This window comes from Solea senegalensis, linkage group LG1 (genome assembly GCF_019176455.1).
Source record: "Solea senegalensis isolate Sse05_10M linkage group LG1, IFAPA_SoseM_1, whole genome shotgun sequence".
Taxonomy (NCBI): Eukaryota; Metazoa; Chordata; class Actinopteri; order Pleuronectiformes; family Soleidae; genus Solea; species Solea senegalensis.
This window is the reverse complement of record NC_058021.1, coordinates 6993738-7014895: the sequence shown is the minus strand read 5'-3', so window position 1 is coordinate 7014895 and position 21158 is coordinate 6993738. Positions and strand designations below refer to the sequence as shown.

At 45.2% G+C, this 21158-nt stretch overlaps 2 protein-coding genes across 2 annotated transcripts; both read left to right on the top strand.

Moving 5' to 3' along the window:
• Positions 1 to 7627: 7627 nt before the first annotated feature.
• LOC122767878 (protocadherin-8-like) lies at positions 7628 to 11698 on the top strand. The gene is made up of 3 exons (XM_044023462.1): positions 7628 to 10310; positions 10408 to 10633; positions 10863 to 11698. The coding sequence occupies exons 1-3, from the start codon at positions 7848 to 7850 to the stop codon at positions 11213 to 11215; spliced, it is 3042 nt and encodes a 1013-aa protein (XP_043879397.1). The 5' UTR covers positions 7628 to 7847; the 3' UTR covers positions 11216 to 11698.
• A 1173-nt stretch (positions 11699 to 12871) lies between these two features.
• On the top strand, positions 12872 to 20918 carry LOC122772754 (leukocyte cell-derived chemotaxin 1-like). Its single transcript, XM_044031005.1, has 7 exons — positions 12872 to 12992; positions 13382 to 13522; positions 14489 to 14629; positions 15895 to 16008; positions 18461 to 18611; positions 19264 to 19373; positions 20017 to 20918. The coding sequence occupies exons 1-7, from the start codon at positions 12921 to 12923 to the stop codon at positions 20239 to 20241; spliced, it is 954 nt and encodes a 317-aa protein (XP_043886940.1). The 5' UTR covers positions 12872 to 12920; the 3' UTR covers positions 20242 to 20918.
• Positions 20919 to 21158: the final 240 nt, after the last annotated feature.

Sequence of the window (21158 nt, the reverse complement as noted above, 5' to 3'; positions counted from 1 at the left end):
AAAATGTTATGAGCCAACACTACGTTTTTTTTTCTGCACAGTTAAGTTCACAACCATTCAGTTGGACTTCTGTCCCAGCACACAAGCAATAGTGAGGAATCCATGTATTTACACAAATGTGTCTGCCTCCACTTGACTAGGTTCAGCTTGTTAGTAACTATCTTTTTCTTTGTCATTTTGAAAAGGTTTCCTGTAGACCTTTCCGTCCACATGAAACCCCACAAAAGGCGCTGTACCAGAAACAGAGAAGAAGACATTATACACATTACAATCTATATAATCACATACAGCGAGACGGAATGAACCAAGCCAGGGGAAATAAATAAATAAATAAAAGAAAGGTTATTAATAAAGTAAACACCGTCTGAACTCACAGTGAGGACAGGACGTGCTCTTGTGATGGCTAGCGTCTTTTCAGGCTGACTTTTGTCACTTTTCATTGAAACTAGTCAAACTGTCAAACAATCCCCAAACACAAGAGTGTGAGGATGATAATGACAATGACGATGAAGATAGGAACAGTGAATGCCAGTGCAAGAGAAAGGTGGGACTAACGTCATCGCTTTCCCGTACAAGGGTGGCGTTTGGAAAAAAGCTTTCGAAAAAATTACCCTTTCTATGTGGATGAAAGAATCAATATGATTAAGAAACACTATGCATAGTCACCTCCACCTACTAAACCCATTGTTTAACCGGACAGAGTATAAAATGTAGCGGCCTGAGCTTTGCCTTGTTGTCTTCTGTGTTGCTTCCAGGTTCGCTGAGTGCTTGAATCACAATATCTGGGTGTGTTAGTGTGACACTGAAAAACCCAGTGTAGCACAACCTCAGTCAGACTAACATGTTGACATGCAAACGTAATGACTGTAAAAACTGACTTTGTTTGAATTGCAAATGAATTTATTTTGAGGAGAGAAGGGTTTTTTTTTTTTGAAGCACCCCGCATGTCTCTCACTACAGCACAGAAGACGTCGCCGTACAGCTATTAAAGAAAATGTGTGAACACAACTTATTCAGTGTTGATTTTTGCACTGTCTCACACTTGTCAGCTCCATATAACTGTGTTCAGTGGAGCTGATCTGTTTCCGGAGCAGCTGTTCAGAAGTTACAAAGTGTTACTTTTAATTCTCTTACATAAACACTGTCCCAGTGCTCACAGCTTAGCTGTGTATTCGTCTTTTTTATTTTTGGGGGGGTGGTTGCAGTAATGCTGCGTTGTGCATCTGCTATTTCTCCATCCTAATTTGTCAGCACGAGGAAGTTAAGTGTAAAAGTCCTCTCTATAGATCCCTATAAGCCTCAGACAATGTCCCATTGATTGATGGATTACCACAGACACTTATGGCTACCAACATACTTCTGGATACATCGACACCAGCACATCACGTGCAGCTCATCTGCATGCTGGTGCCTATACTTCTAAATGCAGGAGGAGGAAAAAACAAAGGGGGAGACATAACTTCACATGAATGATACCCACACGTCAGCCGTTTCACTCCCTCCCTCCCTCCATGCTTCTCTTAACTCATCCACCCCATCTGTTCTTCCACAGGACACACATTCTGGCACAGTGCAACCATCAGGTATGCACACGCACACACACAGCCCCAAACCTATTAAATTAACATGTGTTAACTTTATTAAATTTTAACCGTTTTGTGTGATAATACTGGAACTATTTACCTTATTGTTTATTTCACCCTGAAGCTCTTCATTCCTAAGTGACAAAAGTTGTAGACAATTTCTCTTTATAATATTTTAGTTCATATATTTACATATGTCTCTGTGTCATGTCCATTTAAAACAATGTTGATTTGTTTCTTTTTCTTTTCTTTATTGTTGGTTAATGTTATTTAAATTGTTGGGAAAGTGATAAATGCCATGCACTTACTCCAAAGTATTGAAGATGGTGATGTTTTCATTATTAGTTGTGGTTACTGTGTCTGTAATTTGTTGTTGTTTCATAAGATTTTACTTACATATTGATTTAGTTTAGTCTTTCTCTATTCCTCAGTGTCTGTGGTTTAATAATAATTTAAACAAAAAAGAAGTTTATCTTGAGAGGAAATGAGGCACTTGGAGAAAACCTGTTCTCACTAACCACAAGCTTTTAAATTCTCCCAGCACACATTACTCCTTTATTCTGGCCTGATGTGAGAATGTTTATGTGCGCTCCTCCTGCTGACCTCCTCTGGAACCCGCTCCAGAAAAAGCAGTGATGGACACAGCTCGAGACAAAAGCTGTTGAGACTCAAAAGCAGTGAAAGGGAGAATGGGGACGGGGAGGTGGGAGGAGTTGTGTTCTGCAGGGGCGAAAGGACCGTGCGAGCCTTTAAATCATCATTGGAAACTCATTAGAAAGCTGGCGGGGCCGGGCGGAGACGGCCGCACAGATTGCGCGCTCCCGAGCACAATACTGGTAATGAAGTGGAAGCGGGGAGGGAGTGACCGCGGACAGATTTCTTTACACTAGTTACTCCACTGGCCCTAAAGTTTCCCCACAATCTGTATGAGGGTGTAAAAAGCTGTATTCATGAGATGTTAACCGTTTTGTTCGTCAGGGAGGAATTTATTCAAAGTGTTGCAGCAATCAGCGACAGATGGGCTGGAAGGTGATGGATCGGAGCAGAAGTTAACTAAGAGAGAAGCTGAATGACTGTGTTTAACGTTACTGGACGTTATCAGTCTGGTGCCAGTCTATGCATGATGCTCCATTCAGGCCTGAGCCACCGCAGCTCTCTGCCTGTCGCTGCTGTCATTAAACTGGTATTATTGGCAGGACAGAGGAGTGCACCCACGTGTCCAGCAGTTGACTTTGTAACCTCACTTATACAACATAAGTTATAGTTCTTTGACTTCACATACGCGCATTCATTTCTGTCGCATGTTCATTTGTAGACTGTCAAGTCAAATCAACTTCATTTCTTTAAAAACATCCAGGGTTGACCAAAGAGTTAAAGGCACGGCAAAAAGGTATGAAACATGAACTCAATAAAAAGTAGATCAAGTAAAATAATAAAATTGTAAAAATCAAGATAGAAGTGTACGGGCTGAGTATTCTTGTCCTGAAGTGAAGGCCAAGAAGAAGAGGTGAAAGTGGTAAAAGTGATTTAAAATGTTCAATGGTGGTGTTCACATGTCATTTGCCTGGGTAAATCGTTCTAAAAATTAGAAAAGGCAAAAGGCCGCCCAGAGTTCTTAGTCTGGATTTTGGCACAACTAAAAGCAACTGTTATTAGAGCTCAGGATGGGGTGTGAAGAAAAAGGATTTCAGAGAGAGAGAAACCATTAAGAATGGGATTTATTAGCATTGTTAATCGTTATCACACAGCGTTCTTAGTGAGAACACTAAGAGATACAACACATTCCTTAACCATCATCTAAATGACCAAACCTACATCGACCCAGGGCTGGCCCAAGCCTTAATGGGGCTCTAAGCTGAATTTGATTTGGAGGGGGGCCCTACCAGTAGCCCCCTTTTTTTATTACCAGGGATTTATTTAGCTGGGCAAAATAATTCCCAGTAATCTGTGAGGTTTGCGTTTCCACTGCACCTCAAAGTTCTTGTCACAATCAGAGTGTTGCTGATGACAGAACATTTAACACAGCGGCTGATCGCTACGCTGGGTCTGTTTCCCGAAACCCATTTCATTTTACTAAAAAAGAAAGAAGACGTGTTTGCTTTGTGCAAATCAAGCTTCAAAATAGTTTTCACCTATCACTCTGAGCTGAAGCTAAAGTTCCTGGTAATCCCCAGTCGCTAGTATAGGCACTTCTTTCGGAGGAAAGTTTGGGGTTGAGGGAAAGTTTTTCCCTAATTTCAGTGGAAACACGCTGAGGTTTTTCAAAATCCCGGCAAAATGAGAAAAGTTCCTAAGATGGAAAAAGGGACGATTGATTCAAACAAAACACTAAAAAAAATTGCATACATTTTAGTGTCACTCTTTAACATTAGAGGGCAGTAAAACCACAAAAGGGGTCTAGTATTAATTTGCACTTCCGTATTGAAAGTGGAGCTCTGAGTGTGTTGATACTGGACTTGAATTAAACAAGTAAATCAGTTTAATGACTTTGGTTTTTAAAACTTGAGACATGTGTGAAAATGTGCACTAATCTTCAACCAAAAGACCTAAGATAAACACTATTTCTAATCTAAAGATATCTAAATTTTATAAATTTCTATCTAGACTCTGCCTTGACCTAGTTTTACCTACTAACTTTAAGACTCAAAAACACTCTTTAAAGTTATGAAAAAGTTCACATGCGTGGTGAAAATGTCATTGTAAAGATAAGTTTGAATCAAAATGTGACCTCAACAGCCTGCATGCAATCACACTGATCATTAAGTTGTCGATAAGTGATTACTAAATTGATCGACTATTGTGGGAATCGATTAATTGCAGATTCCAGTATATAAAATAAAACTTCCATAGATATGAATTGTTTTATGGTTTGCTCTTCTATAACAGTAACGTGAATATGACACACTATGTGCCAGTGTAAGTGAAGGTGACAGTGGAGAGCAACTATATACTTTCCTGTAGGTGATAATTAGTAGACCTGAAGAAAGCGTGACCTGCTGAGACCCATATTATCAGTGATGCTGTTTGCCTTGAATAACGCGCACAGACACTTATTACAACAAACTCTATCTGTGTTAGAGCCTCAGCTCAGGCTTATTTTTTTTATTGTTGTTATTGTACTTATGTAAGAGGCGCAGCACAAAGGCGCCCTAATTAACCTGTGCGCTCCTTCATCATGTCTCAATTTGGACCAGAGTGTCAGAATAATACAGGTCGAATGAGCGCAATCTCGCCCTCATGCGTGTGAAGTGCAGCAGAGGCCGTGACACAACTTTCTCAAGTGAAGCTCTCACTCAATCAGTGATGGGGCCCATTCACTCCTAATCATTTCCATCAATAGTGAGTGGAGGATGAGGCCATTATGGGCAGAGTGCGGCTCCTCTGGTGAAGAGGCGATAATTGGATAATTAGTGCGGGGAACCAATTAGGACTGTGTGCGCGTGATGGCACGCGAGTTAGGCAAAGGTTAGCAGTGGTGGTGGTGGGTTTGGAGGAGGAGGATGAAGAGGCTTCTGTGCTCTGATCGATCATCTTAGACACGCACACACTAACTCTCCCTTTCTCACCCTCCTGCTCTCCCCCCCTCCCTCCCTCCTCTCCTTCCAGCGTTTATCTGCTGGACAAAAGAAACCAAATAGTCCATTTCCATCTCAAAGACTTAAGCCCCCAACAAGAGGCAGGGACCGGGCGACGAGCTTCAGACTCCAAATACCCGGCGATCACTAGAGCAAATGGGACCACAATGCTGAAGAGAAGACGAAGAGAAAGAGATGGTGGTGGAGGGGGTTCCTCCTCCAAAGATGTTTTTATATATGTTAAAGAAAATGCTAATATGTCTCGTGAACAATGGAAGGGATTTGGGATTTGGGAGACTCACTCTAATTCCACTATTGTTGAACTCGCGTGCAGACGGCCGAGTCTGACACGGTGGTCACGTGAAAGAATTATTATAAGTTCTTTTTTTTAGTTCCTTTAGGTGTGTGCATGGATGAATGGATGGATGGATGGGGTCCCTCTTTCGATTGCACGCGCGCGCACATACACGCACGTGCAGAGATTTTAATCCACGAGACGAGACTCAGTGCAGTGAGATTTGCCTTTGATTGCTCTTTAAATACCATCAGATTCTGAGCAATTTAATACATGAGAAACACACTCTCTCAGCAGACCTCCTACCTGTTCCATGTAGTTTGAGTGAATAAATGAATGAATGCATGAATGGATGAATGAATGAATGAATTGTCTTTTTTTCACCAGTCTTCTCCAGCAAATGAATCACAGTTGCATCATTTATTCCAGATTACAACATGGACTAGGAAATGGACGTTTTCTAAATCAAACCCCAGCTATATTATTTTTCATTAACTGGTTGGAGAGTGGCAGCCATGTTTCTGTATGACCCGTGTATGAGAGCTGTTAATTTTGTTTTCGGTGTGTGTAATTACTCACAGAGTGATGCCTCTTATCCCCCAGGACAGGCCTGACTGTGTCTATAACTATGCAAGCTGCTTGTTGCCCATTCAGGTGTCTCCTATTTGACTTTCTGTGGCAGATGGGTTCTTTGTAGAACATGCCAAGTGATATTAGCTTCTAATGCAAGTGTTGCCCCTGAAAAAGCTGAGTGTGTGTGTATGGTAGAGAGTGGTGGTGGTGGGGAGGTGAATAAGGAATGAGAGGCAGGGAGAGAGAGAGAGAGGGAGAGTCTGTGCAGAATGAGAAAATCTCTTAAAGAGCCGTGACGGGGCCCCGGTCGTTTTCTAAATGTATTTTAATAGCAGGGACCCTGATGTCCAGGCAATTCATCTCCCATCTCGCTGTAATGAAAGGAGTCGTGGTCGGGCCCGGGACACAAAGGCTGCCTGTGGCTCTGGCTCATTATGCTGCAGTATGAGGCACAGGGCTGCGTGGAGGCGGCGGGAGTTATGGGGCCCCCACGGACTGCAGCTCAGGGGCCACAATACCGGTGTGGACGGCTGTAAAGGGAGACCCTGCCACGCCATTATCCCGTCTGCTACTAACGAGGGCTTCATATACGCCTTTGATATAATCTCACTTTAGAAATCCGATAACCCCCCAAATACGTTTCCAGCCAAATCCCATTTGTAACGGCTTCGTGGAAGGGTGCGTGAGAGCGCGCGTGACCGTGTCTGTTCAGGCAGACGAGGCCAGGGAGAGTCGCATGTTAAACCGGGTCGTTACACCGGCTTTAATTTAAAAAATAAAGAAATCCCCACTCGCGCGCACAAGACAGAGATCTCGTGAGCTGATCTGAGACTAAAATCAATGTTTATATGGATCTTTCACTCAGAAATGATCCGATGTGCAAACAATTACTGGAATACACCGGGGGATGAATAATAGAAGGCAAAGCAAATTTATGGAATGTATTAATGAAAGTAAAATGAGCTGATGCTATTATTACCACCGTGCAGTTACAACACACTTCTGTTTGGATCCGTGGCACAGCAGTTACTCAGCATAAGCTGTATCAGCATTATCAAAGTATATGATATGAAATCTTATTTGTGTGCATGAGTGGATCAGAACACTGTGGAGCAAAAAAAGGGGGGAGGGGGGGGGGTTAATGTAGTTTTTTTCCCTGCATGAAGTTATTCCCCTCATCAGATGTGGAGAGGTCATATACAGTGGGACAGTTGGGAGTTGTCAGTGACTGGTTTTACACGGGTGGGTTGCACGTGGACACGCGCGTGGGGATAAATCTATGAGCACAGAAGGTGCGCCTATATGGACAGACACTTGTATTCAAATGCTTTGTCCTCTATCTCAGGGACACTGCGCATCTCTGTGAGCTCTCTCTCCCCCGTGTGCCGGTGCGCAGACTCGTTGAACATAAACAAGCAACGGAAACTGAAGCTATATTAAATCAAACCCCGCGTTCAGCCCGCACACTCGCTGCCAAGTTTCCCCGCACAGTTCAGGAATTTCTAAACGGGGCTTTAGAGCTTTTTCAGAAGTCTCTCCCTTTTCCCTCTCAAAGCCCGGATTGGCCACAGTGCGGCTCATTTGCATGCCTCCCCATATAAACCCTCCTGCAGACACTGCAGCCCTTCTTGCGCTGAGAGCAGCACAACTCCAGAACAGAGAGCTGAGCGCATGTACAGTGCGCAACCAAAGACAAATGGAATATTTAAGAAAGGGTTTATACTAACAAAGAGTCGACAGTTGCGTTGTTTTGACCTTAAATTGGACTCACTACGGACACTTTGCTGAATTTCACATTATTTTTGGAGTGAAGCTGTCAAGATGGGAGGAACAGGGTGGAACGGGCTGCTGGTGCTCGTGTGCGTCTCTTTGACAAGCATCTCTGCTGTCACACAAGGAAAAACGATTAAATATCAGACATTTGAGGAAGACGCGCCGGGGACAGTGATTGGAAACTTGGCCAAGGACATCTCCTCCTCTCCCTCCTTGTCGGGAGGCTCCAGGAACAATTTCAGGATGATGAAACAGTTCAACTCCTCTTTCATCCGTCTGAGGGAGAGCGACGGGCAGCTGACCATAGGAGAGAGGATAGACCGGGAGCGGATCTGCAAACACACCCTGCACTGCCTCATCGCTTTCGACGTGGTCACCTTCTCCAAAGAGCAGTTCAAACTCATCCATGTCGAGGTGGAGGTCAAGGACATCAACGACAACTCCCCCGAGTTCCCACGGAAAGAGTCGAGTCTGGAGATCTCCGAGAACACAGCGGTGGGCACGCGGATCCCACTGGACTTTGCCGTGGATGAGGACGTTGGTGTGAACTACATCCAAAGCTACCAGATCTCTGTTAATAGTCACTTTTCAATCGACGTGCTCAGCAGAGCCGACGGGGTTAAATATGCGGAGCTGGTGCTTATGAAGGAACTGGACCGGGAGACGCAGTCGTCTTACGCGCTGGAGCTTGTGGCCATGGACGGCGGGAACCCGTCCCGCACCGGAACCACGCGCATCAACATCAAGGTGAAAGACTACAACGACAACAGCCCGGTGTTTGACAGGAGTAGCTTCTCCGTGGACTTGCCCGAGGACGCGCCCGTGGGCTCGCTCCTACTGGACCTGAACGCTGAGGACCCGGACGAGGGTCTGAACGGCGAGGTGGTGTACGGGTTCGGTCACCAGGTCCCCCAAGAAATACGGCAACTCTTCAGAGTTGACAGGAAGACGGGGCGGCTCACTCTGGAGAGCCCGATTGACTTTGAAAGTAAGAAGACATACGAGTTTGACGTCCAGGCCACCGATCTGGGTCCGAACCCGAGCCCGGCAATCTGTAAAATAGTAGTGCAGGTGCAGGACGTGAACGACAACGCACCGGAGATCTCCATCACCCCCATGACGTCCATCACGGCGGGGATAGCGTACATCACTGAGGCGGCAGCCAGAGAGAGTTTCGTGGCGCTGGTCAGCACCTCGGACAGAGACTCTGGCGCAAACGGACAGGTGCACTGCACACTGTACGGACACGACCACTTCAAACTGCAGCAGGCGTACGAGGACAGCTTCATGATCGTGAGCACAAGCCCCTTAGACCGGGAGAAGATCCCCGAATATAACTTGACAGTGGTGGCGGAAGATCTGGGCTCCCCGCCCTTCAGGACCATCACTCAGTACACCATCAGGCTGACGGACGAGAATGACAACGCGCCAGTGTTCAGTAAACCGGTGTATGAGGTGGCGGTGGTGGAGAACAACGCTCCAGGCGCGTACATCACCACGGTAGTGGCGCGGGACATGGACATGGGGTCAAACGGGAAGGTCAGCTACAAATTGGCGGACACCTACTTAATGGGCTCCCCCATCTCGACCTTCGTGTCACTGGACCCGGCCAGCGGCTCACTGTACGCGCTCCGCAGCTTCAACTATGAGGTGATGAAGCAGCTGGAGCTGCGCATCACGGCCAGTGACGGCGGCTCCCCGCCTCTGTCCGGCAGCGCTAACGTCTATGTGAGGATAGTGGACCAGAACGATAACGCACCCGCCATCACTCACCCGCCTCTCTATAACGGCTCCGCTGAGGTCCTGCTGCCCCGGGACGCACCGACCGGCTACGTCATTACGCGGGTGGAGGCGCGCGACGCGGACGAGGGCGTGAACTCGGATCTGTCCTACGGTTTAGCCACCGGTGAACCCTCCGTGCTCTCAGTAAACAAAGCCACCGGGGAAATCTACCTGAACCAGGTTCTCAATCACGACGTGGACGAGACCCTGACTGTGACTGTGACAGTGAGTGACAACGGGAGACCCGCTCTCACCTCCACGGCCACGCTCCACTTCCTCGTCGTGGCGGGCGCCCCGCTGAGCGACAGGACAGTGTACCAGTCACCAGGCGGGGGTGACGAGGTGCACGCGCAGTGGGACCTGTCCGTGGTCATTATTGTCGTCCTCGCGGGCAGCTGCACGCTCCTGCTGCTCGCCATCATACTCATCGCCACCACCTGCAACCGGCGCAAGCACGACAAAGGTGGAGAAGACAGCGACTCATACGGGGAGAAGGGCACACTGGAGCGTGGCAGCAGGAGTCACGTGGCAGACAACCCACTAATCCCTCTCCACGGGGCCGCGGCAGGGACAGCATTTGATGGTCACTCTTACGGCAGCCAGTCCGGGGGCTTCACCTCAGCTCACCCCGGGAGCAGTGACCTGTGCTCGGCGTCAGAGGACGGCAGCGAGGTGCCATGTGTGTACGACTCTGACAGCAACAACAAGCAGCGTGGGAATAAACACGAGGTGAGAAGCGTTTTGGGAACTTAAAGTGGGGAGAGTTTGAGTGTGTGTGTTTGTATTCATCCAGCAGAAATTCACCTCTCTCCTCTGTTTTTTGCAGGGATACTCCACTCTGCCCGGTTATGGGAATGGAAAGGAGGCAGTGAGACCCATCACCATCTGGAAGGGAAACTCGTACACCACCATCTCTGCCAGAGACCCGGCCTTTAGTGGCAAAGACAGTGGAAAGGGGGACAGTGACTTCAATGACAGCGACAGTGACGTCAGTGGAGACGCTGGACTGAAGAGAGACGGCACTGTGGTTCCTCCCATGGGTGGCCAAAATGGTAAATACTCAACATATTTAAATTAATGGATAGTTTTAATATACTTTGTCACATGTAGGAACATGGACTGGAGTGCTGCACACTTAAATGCCTTCATTTAACATAAAAACAAAACTAGTGCATGTACACAGGACATGACACATACTGCACATACTTAGTGATAAAATTGAATGGTTGAGTTTTAAATTAGGGCACTTTTCTAACTTCTGTTTCCTCTCGTCTCTCTCAGCTCTGTGGGCTTGCACCAGTGAATGCAAGGTCCTGGGTCACTCAGACCGCTGCTGGAGTCCCTCAGCAGTGAGAGCCAACGCGGCCCCTTCTCCGGCCCCGACCCTCTCCTCCTTCAGCAGCCTCCCCAAGACGGCCTCCCTGCCCCGGGACCCCAACCGCAGGGACAACTACTACCAGGCCCAGATCCCCAAAACATTGGGTCTGCAGAGCGTGTACGAGAAGGTGCTGCACAGAGAGTTCGACTATGTCATGGTCTCGTCACCGCAGCCCGTGAGGGCCCAGGAGATCAGTGACATAACCATCCCTGTTTACACCCCCACCCCGACACACTGCCCCAACAACGAGGCCTGAACTAGCACACTCTCAACAGCAATGTAAAGTTTATTTAATTTATGAATCATTGACAAGGAGAGTAATGTACAAGTGTGCATATATATATGTATATACACTGAATACGTTTATATGTGAATATTTGTGTCTTTGTTTAACTGCAAAAGCCACATTTTGAAGTCAATCAAATGAGTTTGTTGGACATGAACTGTATCATATGCAAAGCTTTGTACATAAACAGAGATTTTATTTTTTATAATAGTAAGAATTAAATTCAAAGATGTGTATATATATATATATATATGAATTGTAATTATTGACCTTTAAGCATGCTGACTATTTAAAATGGCCCCTGTTGAGGTCGAGGGCCTGTGATGTACAAAGATGATGCAATTATTTGAATGCAATAATAAGTCATTGTACAGATTTCTGTTTTTTAATTATCATTATTATTATTATTATTATTATTATTATGGCCATCACGATATTCTGAGAGAAAATAAAAGTTTGAAATACAGTTCTGAGCAACTGAGTGATGAGTGTTTATTCAGGGGAGAGGAGGCTGTTTGTGAATGCTCTGGAGGAGTCAGGACATCAGTCAGGACAGGCCAACAGGGGTCGCTGTTATTGCAGCACTCAGCCTCTGTCCTTGCAGACCAGTGAAGAAGGTCAGATAAGTTTTTTTTCTTCCCTTTCTCTCTTTTGTGAACATGATTCTGCTGGGGAGATGCCAGAGCAGACGCCAAGGTTTCCTAACAAATCACTCAGACGAAAACCTTCAGAGGTATTATTTTCATCTGTGTGGATGTAAAGGTGCAATTCGCAACAAAAGGAATTGAAGACGTGTACTCAGGGTTTTCCACCTAATTTGTGCCCAAGAAACAGCTCATATGCATAAAAGGACGTCTAATAAGCAGCCAAGCAGTTGAAATGCGCTGAAGAACGTGACGTCCTTAAGAATAAAACTTCCTTTCTCCTGTCAGGATGTTTTCCTGTCTATGTGCCAAATGCGCACGGCGCGCGCTCCTTACGTAATTCCACCTCTACTATAATCACACATTCAGGACACACACACACTTGCCGAAGTGTCCCGGAGAGACAGAAGACACACGGTGGAGGTAAAGATGCAGCACTGTCACGGTGTACACGGTGTTTGAGGCGGATGGAGAGGAAAGGTGCGACATTCCGCCTGAGTCACCTCTGACCTGCAGAGGGGGGAGAAGGTGTGCGAGGGTGATTCGAGGAGACAGCCTCACCCTTCCTTCCTTCCCTCCATCCCTCCCTCCTTCCACCATATTATTACTTACTGAATCAATGTCACTCTGCTCACTGACAGACGTTGCCGTAAAGCTTACCGATATATTAAATATTAAAATATTAAAAGGATCACAGCAGGGATCACACTCATGTACACGAGCAGCCCTGCGTGTGATGTTCAAAGGGAAATGATGGAAAGGGATTCAATGAAAGAGAGAATAACTTCTCGTAAAGAGTTGATCAACAGCTGGAGGTCCGAATTACTTATTTATATAATTCACAAAACCTGTATTTACAGGATTAGAATGGACGTTTGGAACGAGTGGCGCGTAAAAACGCAACTGGAGGAGTGACCATCCTCCTCTTCCTCCTCCTCCTCCTACTGCTCAGAGAAAAGGGGGAAAAGGGATAGTGGGGGTGTTAGTGGAGAGGAGTGGAGTGGGGTTTCCTCGCGTGTTTGACTCCAGTCATGGCCGGGAGCTCAGAGAAAGTACCGATCGCCTCTGCGGGACCTGAGGACCTGCAGCAGTTCATGCCGCCGGTGAGTGTTTGTTCATGCTGTAACACCTTCAATTCATTCATTTACCAACATTTTTTTAATGGGGGGACCCAATTCATGTAAAAGACAAACTAACTGTAAGTGTAAATCGTGACAAGAGCATACAGTTTCCTGACTGTTTTCACTGTAGTTTCTGATGTATCCTAAATAGGCATTTTTCAAATCACGCAGTCAATTTCTCTATTGTGCCTTTGATTTCTTTACCTTTTCAAAAGTTGCACACTGACCTTCTCTGTAACTGCCTCTCTATCATAATCATGGACATCACCTTAGGCTACTGTCATGTACTCGGGTTATATAATCTAAAGCATATTGTTTATGGCCATGTTGTCATACTGCAGTGATGCATCTAAACTCACATACCTATATAGGCCTACTCGGCTGTGGCGGTCAAGCCTGCTGCCACCGGCCGCCTCCTGAAGGCCGGACTTGCTGTGCTCATTGCTGGAGCCTTGCTGCTTCTTCTGGGAGCAGTTGGAGCGTTCTATTTCTGGAACAACAATGAAAAACATGTAAGAAGCACATTTTTGTTGATTATAATTATCCCTATTATCTTCATGTTTGTGTCAGTATGTAGTTTAGTTTTCATAGAGCAAAGATAATAGAGGGAGGAATGGGGTGTTAGCCTTATATACAATGTGTTTTCACTTTCCCTTATCCTAAATGATGGTAACTTGGACCATGGTTCATAAAGGTGCTCTTCACCACATAGCGAGAACAGTTCTGTCTCCTGGTTTGACTGTATATTTGCTGGCATTATCCAAGATATTCAGGTTTAAATCAGTGCAGCCACTTCCAATTTGAAACATCTTATTTTGAGGTGTTTGCTATGCTAAAGTCTTTTAAAAGCATGAAAAATGAGATTCAGTCCCTCTGAACACACTAGTGTATGAAAATCTAAATCTAAAAGTCTAGCATTTATTTTTATTTTTATTATTATTTAAACTAATTCAACTTTTTAATTAGTTTGAATTAAAGTTGGATCTTTTTTGTAATATATGTAAACAGAAAAACATGTAAAATAACATGGTACAGTGTGAGGTAAAGGTCAGTGAATGGAGTCCTTGTGTATGCGTGTGTGGGGGTGGGGGTGGTGGTGGTGGTGTGTGAGGAGCCTCTGGTCCGGCTGATGCTCCAGGGGCAAGAGGTGTAAGACATGAGAGGCAAAATGCAGCTCTCTGGCTCTTTCCTTTTCCAATATGAAGTCTGAAAATACCATTAGGACAAGATGAAAAGGCTCTGTAGAAGGGTCATCATCAGCCAGTGTGAGGATTTATTCTTTTAAACAAGCCTGAATGAACATGTATGTGTGTGTGTGACTGAAAGAAAAACATCAAGAATAGAGAGGTTGTATGTGTGAGGAGAAGACGTCCAAGGTAAGACTGGAGGAGAGAGAGTGAAAGGGAGAAGGCTGGGGAGGTGGGGTGACTCTCATACCTTACATGCCAGTCTGAAACCTTCTGTGTGTGTGTGTGTAGGTCTACAATGTCCACTACACCATGAGCATCAATGGCAAAGTGGAGGAGGGTTCAATGGAAATCGACACGGCCAAAAACATGGAGCGATTCAGCACAGGCAGCGGGGCCGACGAGGCCGTGGAGGTCCACGACTTTGAGATTGTGAGTTGAACAGTAAAGAGTATCGGCTGTGTCACATCAAAGCAGCTTCATCATCAACATGGACATCAGCTCTCTTGCTTTGAGCATGTTGGAGAGGAGAAAATCAGATCTGTTGAACCTTGAAAGAGCCTCTTGAGAGAGAGAGAGAAAGAGAAAGAGAGAGAGAGGGGGAGAGAGATGGGCTCATCACAGCTGCAGAGAAGTTAATAAGTAGACATGTTATCTCCTGTGGACCAAACAGTGATGGGATACATTGTCCCTCCAATTTTCATTTAAAAAATAAATAAATAAAAAACCTCTGACCTTTAATTAGAGCTAACCAGACTAGTGAAGCTACAATTTTGGCCTTTCAACAATTAAAATCTCGACCTTTAATCACATACCGTCTCTGCGAGTGCAATTCTTCAATCTCAGATACAATGTAAATATCACAATCATCAAGTCGTCAAACATTATGAGGAGAGTGAAGCCTCACCTGCAGTGCTTCCTCTTACTTAATGACACCTCCTCCTCTTACTAGAAATGATGGCGGCCTCCTGTTAGCTGCTCTCAGAGCTGCCGAAAGACGATTAGAAATCACTTCACACTCAGTCTGTGAGATACTGTACACTACACTAGCCACTATGAGCCGGTCAAAATGTGTCCTACTGTCTATGTTAAACAATCACTGGCCACTTTAAATATCAGCCAATCACATGACAGCAGCTCCGTGCATTTAGTCGTACAGACATGGTGAAAATGACCTGCTAGAGTTCAGAGTAGAAAAGAAAGGTTGATGTAAATGACTGTGAATGGTTGTCGGTGCCAGTCAGACTGCTTAGAGTTTTACAGAAACTGCACATCTACTGTGATGCACAGTCATCTGTAGGGTTTACAGGGAATGGTCAGAAAAAGACAAAATGTCCAGTGAGCAGCAGTTCTCTGGGGGAAAATGTCTTATTAAAGCCAGAGGTCAGACAAAAATGGCCAGATATGGTTTGAAATAACAAATAAGGCAACAGCAACTCAAATAATCACATGTTACTACCACATTAAGCTCCTGTGTACCTAATAAAGTGGCCAATGTATGTACCCTGTGCTTTGTTGTGTTGTTTGGATGGCTTCAATCATCATGTGATATTTAGGGGTTGGAGGGTGAGGATTTTCTGTTCTCTTGTTTCATTTCTGCGACTGTTGATGGTGCTTTATATGAAGAATAAGAAACTGATCACAGAAAAACAGTTATAAAGTCCAGCTTATTGTTGTTGTACCTCTGACCACTCTAGGGGATCACAGGTATTCGCTTTTCAGGAGGAGAGAAGTGCTTCATCAAGACCGAGGTGAAGGCGAGCCTTCCTGACGTGGAGACTCTCAACAAGGAATCGATGACATTCAGTCTGGTGGGTTTGATTTATTCTCTTCTGAGAAAGTGTGTTCTCTACTAATATCTCCTCTCCATTGCAGGAATTTAACATCTATTGATCGGGGGGTGGTTTTAAGAACATGAAATATCTTTCATGTGTTTTCACTGTGGGGCTGTTTTCAGGGGCTGTGTGTGAGAAGGTGAATGATGCTCCTGACATTTTTCAGAACTTTTCTCGAACTTTTTTCTTGATGTAGGAATCTTTGAGGGACAGTGAAAAGTGTTCCTCTAGTTATTTATTCCGTTATTTCTGGTGGAACCACAGGCTGGGCCACTATGAAGTTGGTTATGGGCCGCATGTGGCCCACGTGCCGCCCCATTTGAATGGACCGGCACTAAATATCAAAATTGATTTATTAAATTAAAGAATTCAAATGATTCTGCACAATTTATCGTTTGAATAAGGTTCCACAGTAGCTATAGTTGGTTTATACAGAGGATTTGAAATAGAGTAGTTTCATGTAAGCATGTTTAATCACGGGTAAGCAGTCCGGGTTACACCACAAATGATAACAGCTCTGGACAGGTCAGGATTGGACTTGGAGATAATTGCAGATAGTGCGTCAAATCTGGTCCAGAGCTGTGCAGGAGCAGGTTTGATAAAACGCTATGATGAAAGCAGATATCATCACTTTAATGTCTTTTCAACCGATCTCAGTTCAGCATTACTCTTGAACTTGCTGGGCCTGATTCTGAGTCTCTGAAATGATGCTGGAATTTACATTGCTGCAAAAAAAAAATTAAGCAGATGAGGAAGAAATGAGTTTGTTCATCCGGGTCTTGTGTTCCCACTAATGAAGATTGGAGCCAAAGCAGCTTAAAACTACTTTATTGCAAAGTCATTTGACCAGGGAGTGAATGTCGATTAAACATATTCACCCTGGTCATTAAACAGGTTTCGATCAGTGGAAATGGGGTATAAGTAAAAGACTTCTTGCAGTGTTTCTACACTCTCTCCAAACCTACATATAATGTAAGGATAGAAGTTCAGGTGCAGAATGGGAACAAACAATTCTACCTATTACAAGTCAGTGATGCATCAAATATTATTTTTGAAGCCGTTTAAAATGCATGGTGCTGTTTTAAATAGTCAAAGTTGGATTTAAAGCATCGTGTGTTCTCTGCCGGGCTTCAGCTCTACACTATAAACTCTCAGCTGTGATATAACACTAATGTGTGCTGTGGAAGCATGAATCACCAAAACCAATGATAAACCGAGGAGACCTTTGTGATTCCCATGTGTGGGAAACCATCTCCCACTTAACAGTTGTCTGCGCTATGATATAAAACAAACACACACACACACACACAACATAATGTACAGTACCATATGTGTGCAGATTGGTATCACAACTCACAAACACCCGTGATGGTTCAATTGAGGCTGTCTGATAATTAAAATAATTTAGTTCTGCGTAAGCCTCGCATCCACATAAATCCACATAAATCCACATTACCACGATTGCCCTCATGAATGTGTATGCACATAAACACTGACACAACAACAACACACACACACGAACAATCGCAAAATTAATTATCACGCAGGGCTGCTCTTATTGCCTCTCTCTGTCTCGTAAACGATCATTTATTTCACGTCTGTGCTTTTGTGTGTGTGTTGTTGCCTCTTTTTGCCTCATAAATGATCGTTTGGCTCTTTGTGTGTGTGTGTGGGGACAGGGAGATGTTGTTATAATGGTTGCTGCAGGCTGGTCATTTGCTATAATTTAGAGTGATGGCAAATCTGGGTTAGATAAGCAACACACACACACACACACACACATGCGCACACACACTCCCCATCCACAGAGAGTGGGTCAGATAAACTCTTATCTGTCAGCAGTAGAGAAGTAGAGCCCCCTCTTTTATTTTTCCCTTCAGCAAATCATTTGAGCTGGGGAAAAAAAAGAACAGCAGCAGCATTTGTGAAAGGTTTGGAGGATAACATACCCTAAACATATCTGTGGCGACTGCAGAGTGCAGCCCCCGGGAACAAATGCCTCTGGGCCAAATCATCCCCACAGAATTCCCCACTTACCTGTGGGGCCGTGTCACACAGTACATATGTTTACACAGTCTCTACCCTGGAAACCTCATTAGGCATTGTGCAGGGCAGAAACCTGTACATTTAGGACAAATGTAGTTCCTCCCCTTCCCCCGTTGATGAATCCCAACATTGTATATACTGTAAAGCTAAAAGTTGGTGCACAGGGAATCTGTACATGAAAGCCTTAAGGGCTTCTTCTTTTACTGCTTGATTTGGACCATTAGCGGTGCAACATTAATGCAGATTACAATCCTACAGAATTTGAGGAGTGTGGTCTATTTAAAGGGGAGGAGTAGTCATAAAATACATAAATGCTAATCACGCCAGATGTTTTTTTTTCTGGCGTCTGATCGTCTCTTCTTACCCTTTTTGCCTTGTCAAGGAGGACGAGGTGATGCCGGCCAAGTTTGAGGACGAGTTGATCTGGGTTGCAGCCGGCCCCCCCATTAGAGACTCCGCCTTCCTCAGCACCAAGATCAAGGACTTGTGCGGAGACCTGCCAATCTATTGGCTCCGCCCCACCTACTCACCCAGTAAGCCGTCAGACAGACCGCTCGTGGATGAAAGTGCAGTGTGGTTCCACAACACCATGCAGCACTGGACACAAGGTGACGAGTTTCACTGTTAACGTCAGGAGCTCTGTACGGATGAGAGCCGCTTCCAACGATACTTTAGCACGACGAGCTCCATATGGAGGTCCCGAAGTTAACGGTGAAACTAGTCACGTTGTGTCCAACAAATCCCTTTGTTCAGATCATGCTCAGTCACGCTAGAATGCAGTCCAACTTAGAAACGTGTCCGTTGGTCCCTGCAAACCATTAAAGTAAAGAATCACCAAAAACTACTAACTGCAGTTTTAAGATGTGAAAGTAAGAAAAGCAAAACAGACATAAAACAAAGAGGACATGGGTCAAGCAATTGCAATTTATGCAAATGTTAAAGCGTCAGGAAGAAAAAAGCAAGAGCAAAAAAAGCTCTTTTTGTATTGTCATAGTCAAAGACTAAACAGTTCTGTGCATGCAGGGGGGAGGTCAAACGTTCTCAAAACACAATTATATTCTACATCTGAGGACTTCAGAATGTTGTCTGAGACACGACTGTGCAACCAGGAGCTGGGCCACATTAGTGCCTCTCCCGCGCCTACATTTGGTCTGCTGTCAGATAGTGAGACTGTGATGTGTGCAGGCGGACAGAGGGAAAGGAGAGCCGTCCCCCGCCAGCGCCGCCAGACAGCTGGGGCCGCAGAGCCGGAGGAAGATGTGGAGGCAGAGTTCAACCCAGAGAACCCATATCATGTGAGTCAAACACAGCAACATGTACTTCACTTCTTCTTCTCCTGTTGTGTTAATGTCCTGCTACGCTCACAACTGTCCACTCAGATCTGAGGGACATCTAAGAAAAGAGAGACTCTCACAGCTGTGCAAGCGGCAGCAGATGCCGGGGTCACGGCGTTGTCGCTGCAAATCTGAGCGGGTGTGTTTTCTGTGCATGCTTTTTCTCTGCGAGGCTGTCCAAAGCTTTTCTTTCAGCACTGACGCTGTATGAATAATTCCACAACACCTCCCCCCTCCTTCTCCTGTGGCCCCTTATGCCCTGCTGAGCACACAGACTCCCATTTATACACAGCCTGCAACCTCACCCTCTATGTTGGGCCCAACTTCCACTAATCCCTCTCCCTTCACACCATGCGCATCCCCCAACCCCTGCAACATGCTGCCGACAACCACAAAGGGGGGTAAACAGCAAGCGGTGTGCTGAAAAGAAAATATTTGACAACAAAAACCCACATCTGACAACATCCCCTCCTCCCCATTCTGCCTCTGTCAGAAATCCATGTTTAATTGGTTTGAAACTGGCTTCCGCTGCTGCCAAAAGACGTACGCCATCACATGACAGGATTCAGACACATCACAGTCTGACCTTCTCATCTTCTTTCAGAGAGGTCTCGAGGGCGAGCAGGAGAACATGAACATCGACCCCATGCTGGACCACCAGGGCGTGTGCTGCGCCGAGTGTCGCCGCGGCTACACCCACTGCCAGAGGATCTGTGAGCCGCTGGGAGGCTACCACCCATGGCCGTACCACTACAGAGGGTGCAGGGTGGCTTGCAGAGTCATCATGCCCTGCAAGTGGTGGGTGGCACGCATCATGGGTCTCGTGTAGAAGCACACACCCAACGAGGAGGATGTAGAGTCCAGGATTTGAAGAAGGACGGGAGGGAGGGATGGGGTTCCAAGGGAGAGATGAAGGGGAAAGTTTAGCTTCTCATTTACACCTTGTTGTGACAAGGAACAGCATCAGTAACTATGCCCACACATTATAAACGCATGGTGCAGAATCTAGGACACATGATCTCTCAAGATAAAAAGTCTCGTCTCTCTTTCTCAAAGAAAAATAATCTTAAGTACAGCTCGTTGGCTGTCAAGAGAACATTATATAGTATCTGGTGATGATATGAAACTTCAAACTGGACTGTTTTCACTGAATCGTCAAATCAAAATGTCACTAATTCATCAGTGGGGAAATCAAGTGAGATTGTATTTATGTAGCTGACCTTTTTATGTTTCCCCCTCCTTCCTTTGCTATCTGATGTAAATAAATAAATAGGGTGCATAGAATCTCTATAGCAAGGCTTTATAGCGCGTGTTGTTTGACTTTCCATGACTATAGTGAGAGATATTATTACTCCTGTGATTTTAACTCTTTCCTCGCAGCTTTGTGAAAACATCGTGCTGTACGCGCTTCCTCGCACAATCTCTCATCTAGGTGTATTTTTATCTGCATTAAAGGAAGAGCAGTCTCAAAGTGCAATATCACTGAATAAACTTTTTTTAAGTAAACTTTCAAGCATCACTCGTTTTATTTTTTATTCCAACCTACTCTGGAAATACATATTGCTCTTACATAGCATCAGGGAATGGCCCCTCCTCCTCTCTTTCACGTTTGACTTTTGAGAAGTGTCACATTTGGTAGCCGCTCTAAAGGCTTGAGCAGAAAGAAGTTTCCAGAGTCCTTTAATGTGGAGAGTTGTGGCTCTAGAACTCTTTAATGAGACTAAAGACTCTGTAGCCCGTCACGCT

What these genes read in the sequence shown, in the direction of transcription:
- LOC122767878 (XM_044023462.1), top strand. Translation starts at nt 7,848, where the DNA reads ATGGGAGGAACAGGGTGGAACGGGCTGCTGGTGCTCGTGTGCGTCTCT. An exon ending in AGCGTGGGAATAAACACGAG is followed by an intron (nt 10,311 to 10,407) that starts GTGAGAAGCGTT and finishes TGTTTTTTGCAG; the next exon opens with GGATACTCCACTCTGCCCGG. An exon ending in TCCCATGGGTGGCCAAAATG is followed by an intron (nt 10,634 to 10,862) that starts GTAAATACTCAA and finishes CGTCTCTCTCAG; the next exon opens with CTCTGTGGGCTTGCACCAGT.
- LOC122772754 (XM_044031005.1), top strand. Translation starts at nt 12,921, where the DNA reads ATGGCCGGGAGCTCAGAGAAAGTACCGATCGCCTCTGCGGGACCTGAG. An exon ending in AGGTCCACGACTTTGAGATT is followed by an intron (nt 14,630 to 15,894) that starts GTGAGTTGAACA and finishes TGACCACTCTAG; the next exon opens with GGGATCACAGGTATTCGCTT. An exon ending in AATCGATGACATTCAGTCTG is followed by an intron (nt 16,009 to 18,460) that starts GTGGGTTTGATT and finishes TGCCTTGTCAAG; the next exon opens with GAGGACGAGGTGATGCCGGC.